Source organism: Rousettus aegyptiacus, unplaced genomic scaffold, assembly GCF_014176215.1.
Source record: "Rousettus aegyptiacus isolate mRouAeg1 unplaced genomic scaffold, mRouAeg1.p scaffold_m13_p_8, whole genome shotgun sequence".
Classification (NCBI taxonomy): Eukaryota; Metazoa; Chordata; class Mammalia; order Chiroptera; family Pteropodidae; genus Rousettus; species Rousettus aegyptiacus.
The window spans coordinates 17,369,604-17,389,970 of record NW_023416311.1 but is presented as its reverse complement, the minus strand read 5'-3'; the positions used below and the strand labels follow the sequence as shown (position 1 = coordinate 17,389,970).

Here is a 20,367-nt window from a genome sequence, read left to right as displayed (position 1 = left end):
GGGGGATGGGGAGCTTTCAGTCTTTTGCCATTAAGGATGACATTACCTGTGGCTTTTCATAGGTTCCCTTTATCAGGTTGAGGATGTTTCCTTCTATTCTCAGTCTGCTGATTGTCTTTACCATGGAAGTGGGTAGAGCGGGAACTGGACACAAACAGCCTCCCAGGCCTAGGGGATGCATCTGATTTTATTTCTAAGTGCCACAGGAAGTCACAACTCAGTTTTTAAGTAAGGGAGGGAAGCAAGCTGATTATTCTTTACAGAGTGGAAAAATGAGTGGATGGGGCAAGAACAGAAGAAAATTTACATAGGAGGCCATTAATAGTGCCAATGAGAGAGAACAGCTGATCAGATTTGGGACATACCAGTGGAAATGGAGAGGAGGGGCCACATCCGGCTCTATTTTGAGGGTTGAGTCAATAGGACTTGCTGGTGTGAGAAAAGGTGGTGGAGGTGGGGGGCAAGCAAGGAAGGCATAAGTGGTGGTTTGGGCGGCTGAGCACAGAATTTCTGAGGAAGAGATGTGGGCGTGGGCAAGAGAATCAAAACTTAGGTTTTGGATCTCGGAAGTCGGAGATGTCCGTAGGTGTGCAAGAAGAGGTGTCAAGCAGGAAAGAGACATTCCAGTCAGGAATTTGGAGAAGCAGGCAGGGCTGGGTATACATTTGGAGTCATTTTGGAGCTGCAGGCATTGGTGAGACCAGTAAGAGAGATGGTGTGGGCACAAAAGGGAGGAGGCTTTGCACTGACATGGGATACTCCCACGTCTTTTGGCATGTCCCCAACTCACCCCCAATTCAAGTGGCTTCTCTGTGAACCCAGACTTTACCTCCAGTTACCTTCTGCTCGGATTTCGGCCAGGCTCTACCACTCCAGAGTGGTGTCGCCTGGGGCAAGTCACCGATCCTCCCTGACACTCGGTTTTCTCATTTATCAAATGTGGAGAGTAATCCAAGGTCCACGTGAGGATTGAGTGAGGCCCTGGTGGGTACACTATTGATCATTAAGAAACCCCAGTGAAATGGGACAGTTCTGAGAGGCAGTGTGTTCTGCTGGCCCTGGGCCTGGCACACAGGACAATATCAGGGAGATGGCATACCATGGCTGTAGGACCCAGAGATCCAGCAGCCCAGGGTGGGAGAGCTGCCTCATGTCCCAACCTCAGAGCCCCAAATAAAAAAACCGCAAACCCACCATCACCATGGGGCAAAGATCTCACTGCTATCACACAGCAAAGCCCATCAGCTTCTGCTAAACAGAGGAAAAGGAAGAGTAATCACCAGAATTGGTCCCCATCAAATCCAATGATGCTTTTTATAGGCCGTGGTATGCTCTGTTCTGTACAGCGAGCTTCCAAAATGCCACAACTTTGTGCAAAGGGGGTTGGGAAATGGGTGGCAAGGGCTGGTCCAAGCCCTGGTAGCACAAATGGGACCCTTACAGACTCGAAGCAGGAAGAAGAGATAGGACATGAAAGGCCATTGCATGCCAGCAGCTGTGACCTTCAAGCTCCCTTCAAGGTTCTGGATCACAGAGCTGCTGCTCTTCGGGAGGGCTCGAACGCCAGCCCTGTGGGTAGGTGGTGCTTCTCGGGCACCTGGCATCTTGCCTTTCTTTCAGTAACAACCCTGAATTTCTTCAGGGAGAATTCCCTCCCTGCCCTGAGCATCTTGGTGGCATTGGCATCAAGGTGCCTGGCTTCCTAGCCAGGTTGGTCCATCAGCCTCCCCCTCCTGGACCGGATATCTCCAGCAGAGCAACAGGATGACAAAACAACGATCCAACTAATGAAACACTGCCCACCCCTTCAATAAAGAAGACCAAACCCTCAGTGCACATGCGTCCCAGAATGTTGCCTAGGACTCCACCATAACCGGGGGCCTGCCCACTTCTGGCCTGGGTGACAGTGAGTATACCGGCAACTCGAAACACATGCAATAAATTTTTCTTTAAAAAATTTGCTAACGTGAGCCGGACTCAGTTTCTGTTGCTAGCAAATACACCCTTTCCTTCCATCCTACAGGGGGCAAGACAATCGATGCAGAGAGAGCAGGTGAGTCACCCAACACTACAGAGTCAAGACCAGAACGCGGGTTTCTAGAACTGGGGATTTCAAAGCCCCCTTTCTTGTTTTCTCTGTGTTAAAATGGAAATAGTAATATCTACTTCTTAGTGGTATTAACATTATTAATAATAATAATGAAAACAATAATAGATGATGTTTTGGGGCCCTTAGGAAGAGCCAGGCAGGGTGCTAAGCTCTGCGTATTCATATTTGAGCCTCACGACATCACCTCAAGGTAAGGAATATTATTATCCCATCTTACGGATGAGGAAACTAAAGCAGAGCTTAGGTGAGTTGCCCGCGGTCACAAAGCTGTAAGTGGAAAGCTTCGAACCCAGGCCTTTGTGCTCCTCGGGCCTGTGCACTATTCGGTATAAATCAGATTATACGTCCGTGCCTGGCACAGACAAGAACTGAACATGTGGTAACTCCTTTCATTTTTAATACTTTTTTACACGTACATGGAAGGAAATTTAGATAGATAACGTGTCCATGGCGAGAAACTTTAAAGCTACAGAAGAGCACCCGAGAGAAAGTCTGTCTATTGCCCAGTCCCTTGTTCAACCAGTTCCAGGGCCAAGAGGCAACTTCTGATGCCAGGTCACCCGGGCCCCTCCCAGAGATGGCAGTGAATGATGCTGAGGCACAGCACAGCAAAGGTGGCATTGCCAGGTGGTCTGTCTCAGGTTAGCTCACAGTCTCGTGTCCACCTTGCGGTGGCAGGAAGAGAAAATGCCAGTGCTTTTCTTAAAACACATAAACAACAACAATGAACCCCCAAACCTATTAGTTATTTAAAGGAAAAGAACGTTCCACATTTTGGGGCGCGTACTCCGATCCCTAGGGAAGCAGGACCCTGAGCAGGTGTGGGCATGGGCCCTGGGCCGTGAGGCAGGATGTGCACTTGGCCCTACCATCTTCCAGCTGTGTGACCTTGGCCAAGTTCAAAGCCCTTCTCCAAGCCTTAGTTTCTTCACCTACGAAACGAGGGCATCGACCTCAGGGACCCGAGGTCTCATGTTTGGTGGTGACTGTGATAAACTGCAGGTGGATAAAAGGGGGTGAATTAGCTCCTCCCTGCCCTCCTTACCCAAGAAAAACCCACAGAGCAGGGCTCTGGGAAAGAGCTCATGGGACGGTGCGGAGGCCTCTACCTACACCTTTCCCTCAGGCCTCTCCCCACTTTGCCCAAAGGGACGACCGAAAGGTTACATTCTTCCCGTCCCTACACGCATACCTCTTCTTGGGCTTATTGTGGACAGAGAAATGCATCAAAGTACAAGGCCAAGACTCACTCCCATGCCCCTCCACTTACAGATAAGTTCCTATTGACCAGGAGGCCCAGATCCCCGGGCATGTCCGTGTTCCGGATATCCACGTCATGGGGCGACACATAAAGCTTCGTGTTGTTCAGGTCAAAGAACTCAACTTCTGTGAGGCCCACCCATGACGCACTGCCCCAGTTGGACAGAATTTCCATTGTTACGTAGGTGGCATCTTTTAGCTCTTCTGCTCTCGTTCTCAACTGGTCCTTAAAGAAGAGAAAAATAATAAAACCTGACAGGCTGAATTCAGCTCTTCCTCTGAACGACAAGGTATTTAACCGCTCGGTGCCTCAGTTTCCCCATCTGTACAGTGAGAATAAAAATAGCACTCGCCACATACCGTTACTATGAAGATTAAATGAGCTCATATTCGTAAAGAATTTAAAACACAGCTGCTGTCTACCCTGGCACTCAGTGTTTCCTGGAAGAGTTTGCAAATAACCAAAAATGATTTAAAGACATCACATTTGTCTGAACGTCTTGCCTATCCCTCCCCCACTATCACAAGTGTTCATGTCCTATAGGCAAGTCGTAACTTCTGCTGAATAGGGCAGGTGTTATGGGCTGAATTGTATGCTCCCCCCAAAAAAAATTCATAATTCATATGCTGAAGCCATAACCCCAGTCAGTACCTTAGAATGTGACTATATTTGGAGACAGGGCCTTTAAAGAGGTAATTAAGTTAAAATGAGACCGTTAGGTTGGTTCCTAACCCATTTTCACCAATGTCTTCATAAGAAGAGGAAATTTGGACACCTGGAGAGACACCAGGGAGGCACGTTTGCAGAGAAAAGGCCATGTAAGGACACAGTGAGAAGACAGCCACCTATGCGCCGAGGAGAGAGGTCTCAGGAGGACCCAAACCTGCCAATGCCTTGATCTTGGACTTCTGGCCTCCAGAAGTGTGAGAAAATAAATCTCTGTTGTTTAAGCTACCAGCGTGTGGTATTTTGTTAAGTCAGCCCAAGCAAAACAATACAGTAGATAACATAAGACCTTGGACAAGTCACGTGGCACCCCTCAGCCTAGCTGGGGACCAGGAGATGACACCATCTACCTGACAGTCCCGTAGTCGAGACTTAAGCGAGAGGTGGACACCAGAGCAGCCCCTGTCACCAGTCCTGACTCTCGTGATACCCTGTAAGCGTCCATTTCCTCCCGTCTCTCTCCTTCGTTGGTTTTAATGCCAATGGGTAGGCTGTCGAGTCTAGGAGAGGCTGCGTGAATGTCATCGATAAATGGCCACATTGCGGAATGGCTTCCTGAGGCCCCTCGGGCCCTGACTGCAGTGCTGGTCACCACGGATCAGTCACTCGTGAAATGGCGCATTCCCTGCGTGCACATGGCCTCTGTTAATTAGCACTGGTAATCTGCAACGGTTCTGTGAGCAGGGAGCTGAGCAAATGAACGGCAACTGTTCCCTGCTTATTTTTTTAATTAATAGCCAGCGAGACGTGCTCTGGCTCTCAGCATGTGTTTGGATGAGCTTTGATTGCCACGCGATGGGAATGGGGACGAGGAGGGAGGGAGGTCAGCGCATAGCTCCCAGAAGAACACGGGGCCTGTTTTCATTAGCTCGGCCCACAGACCTCACCACTTCCTTGTCTTGTGCTGTGTGGGGCTGTGTGGGACCCTGGTTGAGCCTTCCGCTGCCCCGGGCCTGAATCCCAGGCTTGGAGGATGGTGACAAACCTAAACTGGCCTGGCTCAAGTGGAGGCACGGGGAGGTTAATGAGCTCGTGCTCGTGAGGAGGGTTCGACTGCCAGGTGAATGCTGCAGGAGGCGTGAGAAGCAGCGCGGTTCACCTTGGCTCTTGGCAGTAGGGAGGAGGGCCAGATGGGAGGTGAGCTGCCTCACAGAGGGGCTGCTGGATCTCACGCCCAGTGCAATCTACAGCGTGCAAATTCCTGCAGCGGAGTTCCTAAATGAAGAAGCTGAAGGGTCTATTAACTGAGGAAGTGTCACAACTTGTCAGTGTTGCAACTCGATGGCCACTCCTACTTCTGAATTGATTTGGGACCTGCCACAAGACCCGAGGCAAACGCTGGTTGGGAGGCTCCTGGTCCCTGGCAATCACTGGCCCTCTTTCACCAGGACCCCTGATTTTTTTTGGAAGAAATCACCCCTTCTCTTTCCTTATCCCTGAGGCATAGGAGAATGGACCCTTTCCCACCCCGAGGAGGAGCCTGACGTGTCCAAGGAATCAGCGTGTCCTGTCCCCTGGGCCATCAGAGGGAGTGGCTCTGTGATGGGCACATGACCCAATCTCAGGCCTGTTTGGGGGGACTGTTCTTCTCTCCTGACTGTAGGGTCTGAGGGCATGAGGGTGAGAGGTGGGAACCACTCCAGCTACCGCAGGGTCACAGGAAGAAAGCAAAGCTGGGATGGGCATGATGGGGAGAGGGATCTGAGACACCGTGAGCTGCTGGCTCAAGCCCCACCTGGTTCCATCCGAAGCATTTACTACAAGACTATCATTTTCTTCCCTTTGTTGTAGAAATCAGTTTCCCCTATAAGGAGACTCGATCAAACCAGGCTATTTTTAATGTGACTGAAGTTTCACCACATTTAGGATCTTCACAGTTAAGAAAGCAACTTTCATGCTGGGGGAGGGGAAGGAACAAAGCTTTGATTTTTCTACAAAGAAAATTGTTAACTTATATGTTCCAGTTCTCTTTTGCCTTGTGCCAGGCACTGAGCCATTCACAGCCCCCTACCCCCTGCCCCAGGCTTTACAGTGCCCTGCGGGCTGCAGATTATTTACCCAATTCAAGAGCCATTCACTCCCAGGACCAGAGAGCTTAAGATGCTTGTCTAAGGTTGCACGACCCTTAAATGATACTGTCACACTTAAAGCTGAAACTCGTCTAGGCTAGTGCAGGGCTCTTTCTGCTGTCACATGAGTCTTACACGTGGCTCGGGAAGGCTTCATGTCAAGTCCTCACTAAACAATCATAAGACTGGTGACCACCGTATCAAATAAGAAAACTCTAAGAAGGGCCCGGGTGGAGGAAGCGTTGAGAAGGATATGCCGGCACACACACCTTTCCATAAAAAGGAATCACCCAGCACCCAGCACCCAGCGCCCGGGCGCCCCCCCACCCCCTTGCAGCGCGTGTCTCAGCTCCGGCAACACGGCCATTCCTTTGCACGTCGTTGCGACCATGTTGGACTCGATGGAGATCGGCATCACCCCTTGCAGTTAGTTACCTTGTAGCCTTGAGGTTTTCTACCTTCATAATCTCCGCAGCGATAATTCCCATCCTTTTACCCCACTGCATCCTGCGGACATAGCGTGCTTTCCTGATTAACTTCATTGTTATGGGACATTTATGTTATTTCTGCTTTTATCTCTCATTTTCACTACTTCCAGTGATTCAGAAGCAGGAACATTTGTGCCTATAGCTTTTTTTAGGGGGGTGGTGGGGTGGTAAGTGATTTCCTTAGCGTAAAGAAGTGGGATTATTGGGCTGGAAGACATAAGCATTTCTAAGGCGCTTCCGAAGACCAGAGTTTCTGCTTTTTAAGAACGTTCCACCCATTTACATTGCCGCCAGCAGGGCGAGACCGCCAGTTTTACTGTAACCTTGGCAGCACTAGAGGTTACCATCAAAATAATTCATTCACTCAGATATCCAATGGAACATTAAGGTTCCGCTGGTCTGCGTTTCTTTTTTATTTTTTTGTGAACAGTCATCAGATTTATAAAAAGATGCCACAAATTTTTAAGTGACACAAAATATCATTTTCAAAACAACATCAAAAGTGAGTGTATTTAACCGTACTCAGCTCATAACAGAGCAAATCAGTGAGTGGAATAATAATTCATGCTATATAGCATGTTTAATAAACTGGCAACAGAAAAAGTTGGTTAAAGGAAAGCAGAAGAACTTTGTCTTCTAAGAATCAGAAGCTCCGTAATCATCTGGCATCCGCTCAGTGCTGTGCCTAAGGTTAGAAATAGACGTGATGGGAACTCCAGGGACCTTCCTTGATTCCGCGTTTAAGGTCCCAGCCAGCTGGGGCCACAGCATAACACTTGTGCTCAGTTCCTCTCTGCACACAGCAGTCACCCGCATAGGTTCCTTTATGAATGCATGGTAACCGTTCAAATCTTGGATCTTTGGCAATCCTGAGAGCCACTCGATACTTCTGCCTCGATTTCTCAATTTTGGCCATTACACAGTCAGGTAGGCAAGAAATCCACCTGGCACTAAGCCCAGTTCAGCTTTAATGGAAAAGTTGATAAGGCTGGTATCAACCAGGATGGAGTAAGATGGGCCCAACTGCGTGTTATACTAGAAGAATAAGCAGGAAGAGTTTGGGGGACTTCTCTTTCCTTGAGTTCACTGGGATCTTCCTTTTCTTTCTTTTTAGGTTGTAATCTATCCTGTGCTTTCGGCCTCTAACCTCTGAGACGAGGCATTCGCTTCATGGTCCCACACTTCCTTGTTTTCTTTCGCTTCCCCACGTTCCGTTCACACCACACTGTTTTTTTCTGGAATCCTAACTTGCATTTCTTGATTACCAGACATTTCCTTTTGGGCTTAGATGCTATTTATATTTCCTCTTATGTGGACAGGCTTCTGTCTGCTGAAACCTTTTTCTCCATCACAGGTATGTCTCTGTGCTGGGAAGGAGGGAAGGTGAAGACTCGGCGGAAAGATGCTAAGTGTACCACCATCAGAGCAATCCCCACTGAAATAGAAATGATTGTACCAAGGGGCCCTCCCAACCTCGGCTTTCAGGTGAGAAACCGAAAGCATCTGGACATCCCCATAAGTAGAGGTTCTCACCTCTGCAGGCGGCAATCGCTCCTCCTCAGTTGGTGAAGCCACCTGGCTGAGATGGGCAGAGTCACTTTCGATGGCCTGGAGGACTTTCAGAAGCTTCTGCTGTTGTCTGAAATGTGACTTTGTTTTAGCAAACAGGTAGAAACAAATGCTACACGACAGAAAATACTCCCATGGAGGACACCATACTTAGTTTTCTACCTCAGAGGGATGTAACAATTTGAAGAGAAAGTACAGTTGACCCTTGAACAGCACGGGGGTTAGAGGTGTAGCCCCTGCACAGTTGAAAATCTGCATCTAACTTTTGACTCGCCCAAAACTTAACTACAGTCCCTCGGAATCCATGGGGGATTGGTTCCAGGAACCCCTGAAGATTGTGGATGCTCAAGTCCCTTATAAAATATGGTGTAGAGCAATGCATACTGTTGAACCTCTGCATCTGTGGATTCTCTGCCCTCATTCAAAGATACAGTTGGTTGGCTGAATCCATAGATGCAGAATCCAGGGACATGGAGGGCCAACTGTATATTTATTGAAAAAAATCTGTGTATAAGTGGACCCACACAGTTCAAACCCATGTTCTTCAAGGGTCACCACGCATACAGGTCAAAGGCGCACACGGGACGTTTTTCTCCCTTTATAAATAACTGTAAAATTAGTAATGAAATCAGAGCAAGTAAAAGTAATGGCTTGGGGCAGGATGGCCAGCTGACCTCCGTAAGCTGACTGATAACTTGTAACGGTCTAGAAGAGGAGTCAGAGGAGGTATAGGACAAAAGCAGCCTCAAGCCTGTATTTGTATGGCCTGCAAGCTAAGAATGGTTTTCACATTTTTAAAGGGTTAAAACAAACTCAAAGTGAAAAGCCTAAATAATGTATTTGCTACCTGGCTCTTTAATGAAAAATTTTGCTGACCCCTGATCTAGAGACTGCTCTGCATCTCTTTTTTTCTGAGGACAAGGACATTCCAAACCCAGCGGAGTGTCGTTTGCAAATGCACCCACCTGAGCTGTTTAAGGCTGGATACCCCTCTAGCCCCTCGGCTAGGCACGGCACTTTGCACAGCCCCTAGTGCGCATAGCCCTGCACAGTGGCCGGGGAAGCATGGCTGTGTGCCAATGCATGCTAGTAAGTACAGGCTCAACCTGGCAGAGTTTTCTGAAGATCGATTTTGCCTGAAGACTAGAGGAAAGTCTTTATTTTGATAATAAAACTTGACAGTTCCAATAACTGATACTACGTATTAACGGAAGAGAATAATGCATTTGCAGAAATTTTAACAGAGGAAAAAAGAAAAAGAAGGTTCAAAGGACACTGCTTTGGGCCACTCTCACCCCACCCCCACCCCCTGGGCCATCTGGAAACAAGTTCACCACCGTCTGCAACCTTGGAGATTTATACAGGTTGGACTGAACTGAACAAACAAAGAGACATTTGCCTGAGAGAAATCAAGTTGATTTTGAGCTTCGGGGCTGGAGGCGGGATGAGGGAGGATACAGTCTAAAGGGGCAGTTTTAGATGGGATGGCGTAACATAGGAAAAGCAAAGAAAAACCTCAGTTAATAGATCCTCACGGCTGCATTGTTGGGGTTTTCATGTTTTTGTTTTGAAGTCGTCTTGATAAGTACCTGCTCCCCAAAAGGCCAATTCTGTCAATGGCTTCACTGACGGCTCTGGCTCCCCCTGCTGCCCTGGATGGCTCTGGCGGCAGGCTGGTCACCACGGTGATGGGAAGCAGCTGCCGATGGAAAAGCATATTAAACAGATGTCTGAGGAAACACTCCTGGCCCAAGACACAGCAGAGCCACGGTCAAAGGAACACACTTTGTAGGCCGTCAGTCCCGCTGTGAGAAGCAGGGACCAGGAATGAGTGACAGCAGCTGCCTGGGGCTGATGAGATCAAGAATCCCCTCATGCGAACTTTGCAAAAAGACAGGATCTCAGTTTATGACCTGGGAGGTCCCAGGAAATAATCTGCTTCAATGAGCTATTGAAAAATTCCTCTCATCAACACCTTTCCACATCTCAATTCAATCCTTGTTCTGTTTGCTGCAAAGTAACAGGACTCCATGGAGAATTCCAGTAACATCATTAGGTCTTTTTTGTCTTCCCCACTTTTTTCATATATCGTCTAAACTAGAAGTGCACTCTGTTCTCTATCTGCAAATGATTCGAGTCTTTAGAAGCTCTCTGGGTCACAGGTCAGGTCATCCAGAAATCCTGGAGCACGGGGTGGGTAGTGTTGCATCGGACCCACCGGAAATACCCTCTGGCGACAATTAAAGGTGACCAGGACATAATAAAACAGGCGGGAGGAATACAAAAAGAAAACCACTACAGTGCTCAGGAGCACTGCCCCGACCTCCATACAGTCCCAGCTGAGTGCTCCCTCCTCTCCTACCCTGTCTTCTTCCTGCTCCTGGCTTGAGCCGTCTCATTCCCACTTCAAAGCGTTCCCCCAGTTCTTCTACCTGGAACGCTGTTTCCTGCTGCTGGCTAGCTCCTTCTTAGTAGACAGGGTTCAGTTCAAATGGAATGTCCTCCAAGGGACTTCTTCAGACCACCTGGTCAGAGGTAGCCACCTCCCTACACCCAGTCAGCTTTTCTTGTCATCTCTCTGAAGTCACCTGTTTATTTATGGCTTTATTTGCTTGTTGCCTGCAGGCTCCATGAGGCCAGAGGCTAATGTGACCTGTATTCTGAGCACACAGCACAGACCTGTGCATAACCTACCCAGGACTTTCCTGGGCATTTTCTTAATTCATGTCCATATTTGCTGGGGCTGTCTTGGCTGAGATAGGCCTAATTGACCTAGATAGATATAGCTATAATTTACTTATTCAGAATATTAAGATCTGTTTTTTCGCGTTGTCTTAGATACATAACAAGGAACTAGAGTCAGCAGGCCTGGCTGGCTTCAACTCGTCACCTTGGACAAGTCGTTCCAGCCAGGTTCTCCCATCTGTGAACTGGGAGAATGGCATTGTGCTCAGGAAGCACAGTGGGGACCTGCCGGGGCTATGTGAGGAAAGCTCCCTGGAGACCATCAGGTGCTGCGGCATGGGGCTCCGCTGCTGCTCTCAGGCCTTCACTGACCTCAGGGCTCTCGTCCTCCTTCAGCAGACTGGTCCACGATTTTGCTGGTGGTCCCTCAGGGTCCTGGAATGATGTCAGCACATGATATGAGGGCAGAACAAAACCATCCGCAGCGTACACTTCACTGACAGACTGGCACAGAGGCGCAGGGACTGTCTCAAAGCCCATAGCCACAAATGTTGTGGCAAAGCCGAGCTCCCAGAAAACAAACAACACGTGTTCCTCAAAGCACATGTCAAAGAGCAGGCCGCTGCAGAGCCTGGGGAGCGACTGGTGGTGAGGATGGGGTGCTAGGCTTTCAGGCAGGCAGACTTCGGCCACTTACAAAGACATGACCTGAGTAAGCCACCTTGCTTCTCTGGGCGCCATCAGGCACATCTATAAAATGGGGTGATGAAACAAGCCCTGCCTGTTTCGGGGTTACCGTGAGCATCAGGTGAGACGAGCTAAGGTAGAGGGTTTCAGCAGGTGAGTCAGGGAACACGCTTCTGAGAAAGGATGAGGACACCGAGGTATGTCCAAGGCCTCCGGCTCCCCAGTGGGCCCTGCTCTACCCCACCATTCCTGTCTGCTGCTCAAAGCCCAAAGCAGCGGACACAAAGTCTAACAGCTGTAGGGTCCAGGTGGTTTCCCGAACAGGTGAAGGAGGCCAAGGCAGGGAGTGGTGAGGACGCAGAGGCCTGCCAGGTTCATGCGCTGGGGGAAGATCCTTCCAGACAAGCCAGAGTTTGTCGCTGACTCCATTCTTTCTCTGACCCACAGTTTGTAACTCCAGTCTAAGGTATCAGGGTTTACAGGGAAATCAGCAAGGCTGGGACGCATACTAGCATCCAACCTGGGCTTTCTGCATAAACAAAAAATGGGAAGAAGGTGGAGGAAATGGGAACTTCGGCAGGTCAGTGAGTGACTGTGCATCGACTGTGAGGTCAGGGATGCCTACGACGTTTCTCTCTCCTCACCACGTGTTCCCTCACCACCTGATCCCTGAGTAGCCAAGTCCTCCACTATCCCTTCCTGCTGCCCATGACTGTACCTGCAGTGGGCTGGCGCAGGGCTCGGCCTTTCTGCTCAGGATTGCCCTCTGCAGGGCTTCGTTCTCCACCTGGATGGCCTTGAGCACAGCTGAGGCGTCTTCCTCTCGGTCCTCAGTCTCCAACACTGGTTTTCGGGTTGCTGATAGGGGCCTCTCTCGACGGCTTCCAGGTCCTGGGGGCAGAAAACAGGAGGTCCTCCTTTAGACTGAATTCTTGGGATGTGGCTCAAAAACTATTAGACCCAAGTTGAGGAACAATCTATAGAACAACTGGCTTGTACTTTCCCAAAACATCAAGGTCATGAAAGGCAAAGAAAGCCTAGAGAGTGGTTCCAGATTAAAGGAGACTGGCAGACATGGCAACCAAATGCAGTGGCGACCCTGGGGCAGGATCCTGGGTGGCAGGACATTGCTGTAAAGAACATTGTTGTAGCAAGTGGTAAAATCTGAATGTAGTCTGTAGCTTAGCTGACAGTAGTGTATTAATGCTAAATATCCTGAATTTCGCAACTTAAGTGCACTTGGTAATGTGAAATGAATGCCCATGTTCTGAGGAAATACGGTCGGCCCTCCACATCCGCGGGTCCCACATCCACGGGTCCCACATCCACGGGTCCCACATCCACGGGGTCAGATGAGTGCTACACAGTCTGGCCTACAGTGGCTGCATCTGTACTGAACATGCACAGACTTTTGCTTCTTGTCATTATTCCCAAAACAATACAGAATGACGACTCTTGATATAGCATTTATGTTGCATTAGGCATTCTAAGGAACCTAGAGGTGATTTAAAGAATACAGGAGGAGGCGCATAGGTTAGATGCAAATATTACGCCTTTTTACATAAGGGGCTTGAGCATGCTTGGAGTTTGGTACCCATGGGGGGGTCCTAGGACCAATCCCCTGTGACAGAGAGGGGCTACTGTACATACTACAGTGTCAGGAGTAAAAGGGAATGATGTCTGCAACTTAATCCCAAAATTCAAGAAACACACACACATAGCAAGTATAAAGCAACTGGCAATGCTAACACCTGATGAAGGTCGGCAAAAGGTTTATGGGAGTGTCATTTGTACTATCCTGGTAACTTTCCTTTAAGCACGAAATTGTATCAATGAGTTATTAAAAATTAACCCTCTAACAAAGTACCTATAAGGAATAATATATAATATCATGGAGAATGATGGTTATTTTGAAATATTTTTGCTTATTTTGTTTTTATATGAGGAACAAGAATAACAAAGAAATTACTCCTCAATTTAAGAAAAAGAAATATTGCAAAACTGCAGTCCATTCTGGGGGCTCCAATAGTGGAAAATTTGTTTTATAAAGAATAAAGTGATATGCAAAAAGCACCCAATAAGACTAGTTGAATAAAATAATTATGGTATATCTACCCAGTGGAGTACTATGTAGCTGTAAAAAAAAAAAAAGGGAAACTAAAGTATCTACAGATAAAATGATATGATGGCTTGAATTTGCCTCATAATCATTAGGGGAGTGCGCAGGAGTGTAGAGAAAATGAAACTAGCCATCAATGAACTATTGCCAATGCTGGTAAATGGACACATGGGACTCACTGTAATGCCCTCTCTATCACTTATGTCTGGATTCTTTCTGTTTAAAAACAAAAACAAACCAAAAAAACCTCCACTTAAAGAACTACTCAACATTGGGATATTGAAAGAGGCTTTTACCTACTAAATTTCATCCCCTCGGCAAATATTTATTGAGTGCCACTGTGCCAGGCTCTGTTCTTGGCGCTGGGGACACACCCTTGGGGAGAGAGACAATAGCCAGAAAAATAAATAGTATAAGGTGTATAGAAAAACAAGACTAGCGAAGCAGCGTAAGGGAGCTGGGGAGTGCTGGGAGGCAGGGCAGGTGTCACGAAGCACCCAGGAAGTGTGGACCGGCACCAGGGCGAAGTGAGAGGTCTGTGGTTTGTCCCTGGAGCGGCAAGGTACCTCGGGCTGGAGCGGGGGGAGCAAAGGCAATGGGATGAGAGGAAGCCTGGGAGCCGGTGGAGAGGGCTAGGTCACAAAGGGCCTGGGGGACATGGTGGGCCCATTACTCCAAGTGAAATGGGGAGTCACTGAAGGATTTACAGCAGGGGAAAACTGGATCTGACTGAGGTGCTGAGTGAAGAACAGACTGAAGGGAGGTGAGGGCGAAGGCAGAGAGACCAGTGGGGACCAGTTAGTTGTGCAGTGGGAGGCACAGCGGCAGCGGAGGAGGGAGAGACTGTGGCAGGATTCCCCGTACACGGTGAAGATGGAGCCAGCGGGATTTCCTGACAGTGTAGACGTGGCTGGGAGAGAAAGAGCAGAGCCGAGGACAACTCCAGTTTGGGCCTGAGGAAGTAGGGAGTGAGCTGCCTTCAGTGGAGCGGGGGAGGGCTGGGGTCCCCAGGGGGCAGGTTTAGAAGCAAAGGTTTGGACAGGCTGGTCCCAGATGTGATGTTGGTATCAGAGTGCACGTGCACACGAGTCTGGCATTTAGGAGGGAGCTCAGGGTTGGAGACCAGAATTCAACACAGGCAACCGGATTGTACCATTTAACGATAAAATCAAAGATTGTGACATTAATGTTGACCTCTAATAAACTGGGAATTTACAGGTCTGACCTCTTGGGGGCCGGTGTGTGTGTTTGTGGGAGGGCTGGTATAAGGCTTGTTGAGAAACAGTATCCTTCCATCCTCATGACTTCAGTAAACCATCAGTAAACCACCAACCACCAGCACTGATAATTAGAGATTCCTGTTGGAGCACTTGACCCTCCCGCTATGTTCTGTTAGAATGTTGTGTCTGAATAGAGTTCAAGTAGCAACCTCGAGAATTGAATTGGCCAGAGGGAGAAGGAAACACACAGCAGCTCCCCTGGGCTGGCTTCTGGTACGGCCAGGCACTGGGTGATGGGGACTATGGGATTTCATGGAAAAGCTAAGCTGAAACGAGGGGATTCCAATTTCTATTAGGCACTCAGAAGAGGGACTGTGCATGCAAGTGCTCAGGGACCAGGGGCAGACACTCTGACTGAGTCTGAACATGGGGGCTGAGCCACAGAGAGTGAGGAGCCGACGCCCAGCTCCAGCCAGTGCCTGCCGTACAGGGCTATGCTCCTAGTGTTGCCATTTTTTTCCAAGCTTGGATAAGAAATTTACATGAAATCCCCTGAGTTTTATTTGTTCATAACATATTCCAGTTTTTAAGAAACATGAAGGCTAATAGAGCCCCAGGGCTGGTTTAATAGAGTCCGGCTGCTTCCCCAGGAGGGTCAAGGGTACCCAAAGGAATCCTCGCACGCCTATGGATGGCTGGCCTGGGCACTAAACAGCGACGGGTAATTTTCTGACTTTGATGGACTCTTGTCATTGCCCCAGTACTCCTCCTGGGGACAGAAAAGTAATGAGCTGCTGGCAAAGTGACCCAAGGATGCTGCTCGCTGCAGTCAAGGCTGCTTCGGCTTTCCTGCTTGCCCTTCTTATCAGCTGCTTGGCCTGCTCTGCAGCTGGAGGGAGGAGAAGGTAACGCAAACGCCGGCCACAGAAGGTGCGAGCTGGAAAGAGCTGGGGTTGACAAGCTGATGGAAGTGAGAACCTTTATTGTGATCGAAACGTGGCAGGTAAAAGGCTGCTGAGGGTCAGCCTGGGATCTTCCTCACTCACTGCAAAAAAAGATCAGGTCTCCGAAGGGGCTGGGAAGGATAAAGGAGTGAAAGGAAGCTAAAGGACGTGGCCTTGCACTGTACTGGAGCTGGAACTGAAAAATGCTGAAGTGCCAACATATGCTCACCCCAAGGGGAGCCGCAAGCAGAACGGTTCCTGGAAGGGCACAGGCATTAACGGCAAGGGCTCTCGCCCCGCGCCACGCTGGGCAACGAGACACCGCTCTGGGCTCAGGGGTACACAGGTAGGTGCGACAGGCACACCCCTGTCCTCACACACCCCACAGTCACAGAGCAGACAGACATGGAACAGGCAGGCGCGCACAGGACATACCAGCAGCTGGTGATGAGTGCTGGGAAGGAAAACAAAGCAGGGCAAAGGCTGGAGATGCCAGGAGGGGAAGGACACCATTTGAGACACTCGGTCAGGGAAGGTGACATCTGAGCAAAGACCTCAAGGCCTTGAGCCTTGAGAACACCCGTATGGGAGGTCTGTTTCAGACCAAGGGAGCAGCAGGTGCCAGGTCCCTGAGGTAGGCAGAGCTTGGCACACTGAGAAGTGGCAAGTGGGGCTGGAATGAGGAAGCGAGGCAACGTGTGGTGGGTAGCGAGACTGGAGCGGTCTCGGGCTTGGCTCTCGTGGGGCGCCGAGGCCAGGTAGGCCTACGGGCCTCATGCTGCTTCAGGAGGCATTACGGCACCTGGCATTATGGTTTTGTCAAATGAATGAATGGAAAATGATAACACCAAACCTTGTCAACCTCTGTAATTGTGCATATCATTAAAGGTATTGTTTCCTCCATCACTTGACCTTTTTGAGTCCTATACATGATTCTATGAACAAGGGGCGAAGGTCGTGCACTCACGTAGCACACTGACACTGGCGGGCATACCTGGCATCGGTGGAAAGCTCACCGACACTGGCGGCACACCCGGCATCGGTGGAAAGCTCAGGCAGTGCCTGAATTCACTAGCTCCTTCTCTATTTCTCACACAGAGCATTTTAAAAGTCAGTTTAAAAAGAGCTGCGTGGTGACCCTGGTCTTTTTACTGCCCCCACATGCCTCATTGACCTGGGGTTGGGGTAGACCAGCGCGCCTGAGATAACTATTTGTCCTTGGTCACCACAACCCTACACTCACCTCTTCTTGGAAAAGGACATTGAAGAAGACATTTTCTTTCAGCGAGGTCCAGTTTTGTCTGAACAAACCCTTCTGCCCTGAGCATCTTTCATTTGGGAGGGAATGCTCTTCGGGCACTGCCTGTGCCCTTAGAGTCATATTATGCTAAGAAGGCGCTTTTAAAAATTAAATCAGCGAAGGTCAATTCCGCAGCTCTACCACCCATGCTCTCCCCACCCGTGGCTTCCCAGAAGCATTTGTACGTGGTGCTTGTGTCCTCCCGAAGCACATTTCTGCTGACTGGCTTGTGATGACTGTGCAATCCCCACGACACACGAGGTGACCACCTTTTAACTCATCTTGAAGCTCTCATTGCTCACTCGGGTGAGCCATTACTGCACTGGCCTGCATACCACATGAGGGTGGATTTATTCTCATCATAGATCTGGAGAGTGTGGATTTATTCACACAATAAATTTGTGCCACCAGCAAAAGCCAAATCGCACATTTTAATTTATCCCAAATGGCTCTTTTCTGGTTGAAAACCATCCTTCTTCTATTAATGTCACTTTCTCTTCGCTTCACTGAGACTTGGCTTCATCTCTCTTGCAAAAAACAAAGCGTATCATTCAGGAGATTTACCATGAATGTAACACGTGTCACCAAGAAGACATGAGGATGCGGGGCTGCTGGTCAGCTCACCAGCCAGGCGACTGGTTCCCAGGCACCAGCTGTGACCAGAAAAGCTCAGATTCAGGGTCTCAGCCAAATTACCCCTTTCCACATGCAAGGGCCTTTGAGGTCACCTGTGGAGCCACTGAAATGGCAAATATTAAATCCAAGAAGAGGGGTCTCGCGTAAGAGAGCATTAGCCAGCAGCTCACAGGCCAAAGCCAGCCTACAGATGTGTGTTGTGTGACTTTCATGGCTGCTCTTCAAAACTGGAAATACAGGCAAAGCTTTTTATTAGAAAAGAGAAAAACTGGGTGGGATTCTTGGCACCTCTTGAAAAAACATACACCCCTTGACTGGCATTCCTGTGACAATCATAAGCTAGAGCTGGGTAGTGGTGCCCCCTTTAGATGGGCATAAGTCCTCATTTTCCACAGTGTACCCCCAGTTCCTGTTGTCAGGTGCCTTGAAACTGTATATGATTTTGTGTGGCAAAAGGTCCAGCGAAATGCTGACGTAGCCCTGTTTTGTCTTCAGGTGCCCACACTCACCCCTAAAATCCACCTGAGAGGCGGGAAGGAGGCTGCGCCCTAGGACAATGTGCTACCTGAGTACCGAGTACCTGAGTACTCCAAAGCCTTCATGCATTGCAAGATGGCTCGGCCACATCAGGCCACATGCTGTCCATGGCATAGGAGACGTGACACATGGCCATACATTCCTCCCACCCCGACGTGTGCCGCTTCACACTGTGATGATGCAGCACCTCCCATCAGGAGGTGGAGTCTACTTCTCTAGCTAGGCTTAGCCCAGTGACTTCTTTTGGCCAATAGGCCACCGGCAATCATGACGAAGCAGGATCTTAACACCACATTTACTCATTGGGGCGTGTCCTCTCTGGCTGCCTGGAGACTACCACATGCTGGATAATGAGACCATGTGGAACTGAGATGAGTTGTCCCAGCTGAGGTCCTCGGGCCAGCTGGGCTGCCAAACACAGGAGTGAGGCCACTTGAGACCATACAGACCAGCCACCCATGAGCTCACTTCAGCACCACCCGGCCCACCTGCAGACTCCCGAGCAATATAAAAGGGTGGTTGTTTTAAGCTACATTGTTAGGCAGCAATAAACAGCTGACACACATAGCTCGTAAAGGCCTGTGTTCTTCTCACACCTAAAGCTTCTTTTGGGGCCTCTCCACAGCAGGTTCTGTCGGTGACTCTTGATATTCACCCTCTGCTGCTGTCTCTTCTTCAGCCTAGGAATGCACACGATGTGCAGGGAAGGCAGTCAAGGATCCCCGCAACCACCCTGACTAAATGACTTTTACACTTTCCTCTCGGATCTTCCAGTCCTTTGCTCCATAGTCTGCCTCAGAAGAGTCTGTAGTGAAATGTCATGTGTGGTTAATTTTTATATGAAATGAATAGCAGTTGTTTTTGTCTTTCCAGCAACAGTGACCTTCACAGGACATGGGCTTTCCTTCAGGGAACCACCGCTTTCCTATTCTTCTCAGGCTATGTGATTTGGATGGATCTGACCCCACTGCTGGTCCAGCCTGGCCAATGAGAGAACTGCCTCTCTGATCACGGAGACTGGAGACTGCAGATCTGCTCCGGGACAACTGGTTTTGGACTCTGCTGGAACTATTAGGAAAGAAGCAGTCTCCTTCCCCCGGGGTTGCTGAGCCTTGGGTGACAGGGAGCGAGCCTGGAGCTGCTGGGGACCCTCTCCAAGCCATGCCTGAGATCAGAGAGGGTCCCCCAAATTATGGTCCCTGGTCTGGTAACATCAGTATCACCCGGGAATTTGTTAAGAATTAAAATACTTAGGCTCTACCCTATATGCACTGAATTAGAAACTGGGGTCGGGGCCCAACAATCTGTGTTTTAATTTGCTTTGCAAATAATTTTGATATACATGCAAGTTTGAGACCCATTGGACTAGAGGAAAGTAGAACTGAGTGATAAAGCAGCAGCTTCCTGGTGATATCATCTGAGCACCTGGATCCCACCATGCCTGAGGTCAAATCTACAGTCCTGAACTTTCTGGGTCTGTGAGCAATACATTTTCCTTTACTGCTTCAGCCAGTTGGGATTTCTGACACTAGCTATTAATAATGAACACCAATATATTACGAGACTCTAGACTTTGGTAGAATGGTCTTTCTGCTGCAGGTTTTCCTGACAGATATGCTAAGTGCAGGCCTGTCACGGTCTTCTAATTCACTAACATTGAGGGGTGTTACTTTATTTCTATGGTTGATAGTTTGTCTGGGAAAAGTCATTCAGATATATCACTTCCCTAGAGTACTATGAAAACCTAGGCAGTAAACTTTTCACATTAAAGACATTTGATGTTCTTTCAACCTCAAGAAGATGACAGGTTTCTAGAAGTTTCTCAGAAGGCTAATGGATAGAGACCGGAGAAACACAGCACATGAGGCCCTTTCATTAGAATCAGGGACAATCATAGCGATAGAGAGAAATTAAGCTCTCATGGAGTTGCATTACATGCATATTTAATTGGTACAAATTCAATTTATGATTCCAGCCAAAGAAAAAGGGGCAAGGAGAGAAATAACTCTTTAAAGA

General features: G+C 48.9%; 1 protein-coding gene and 1 pseudogene across 4 annotated transcripts in view; both read right to left on the bottom strand.

Moving 5' to 3' along the window:
* Positions 1 to 20,367, bottom strand: part of KATNIP (katanin interacting protein) — a 172,274-nt gene that overhangs the window by 55,462 nt on the left and 96,445 nt on the right. For all 4 annotated transcript variants that reach the window (XM_036226067.1, XM_036226065.1, XM_036226066.1 and 1 more), the window contains 5 exons: positions 12,314 to 12,486; positions 11,281 to 11,343; positions 9,813 to 9,922; positions 8,188 to 8,293; positions 3,381 to 3,596 (listed from right to left, as the gene is read on the bottom strand). In XM_036226067.1, coding sequence (XP_036081960.1) covers positions 3,381 to 3,596; positions 8,188 to 8,293; positions 9,813 to 9,922; positions 11,281 to 11,343; positions 12,314 to 12,486 — 668 coding nt within the window. The remainder of the gene's footprint in view (positions 1 to 3,380; positions 3,597 to 8,187; positions 8,294 to 9,812; positions 9,923 to 11,280; positions 11,344 to 12,313; positions 12,487 to 20,367) is intronic.
* On the bottom strand, positions 3,603 to 8,181 carry LOC107506157 (annotated as a pseudogene).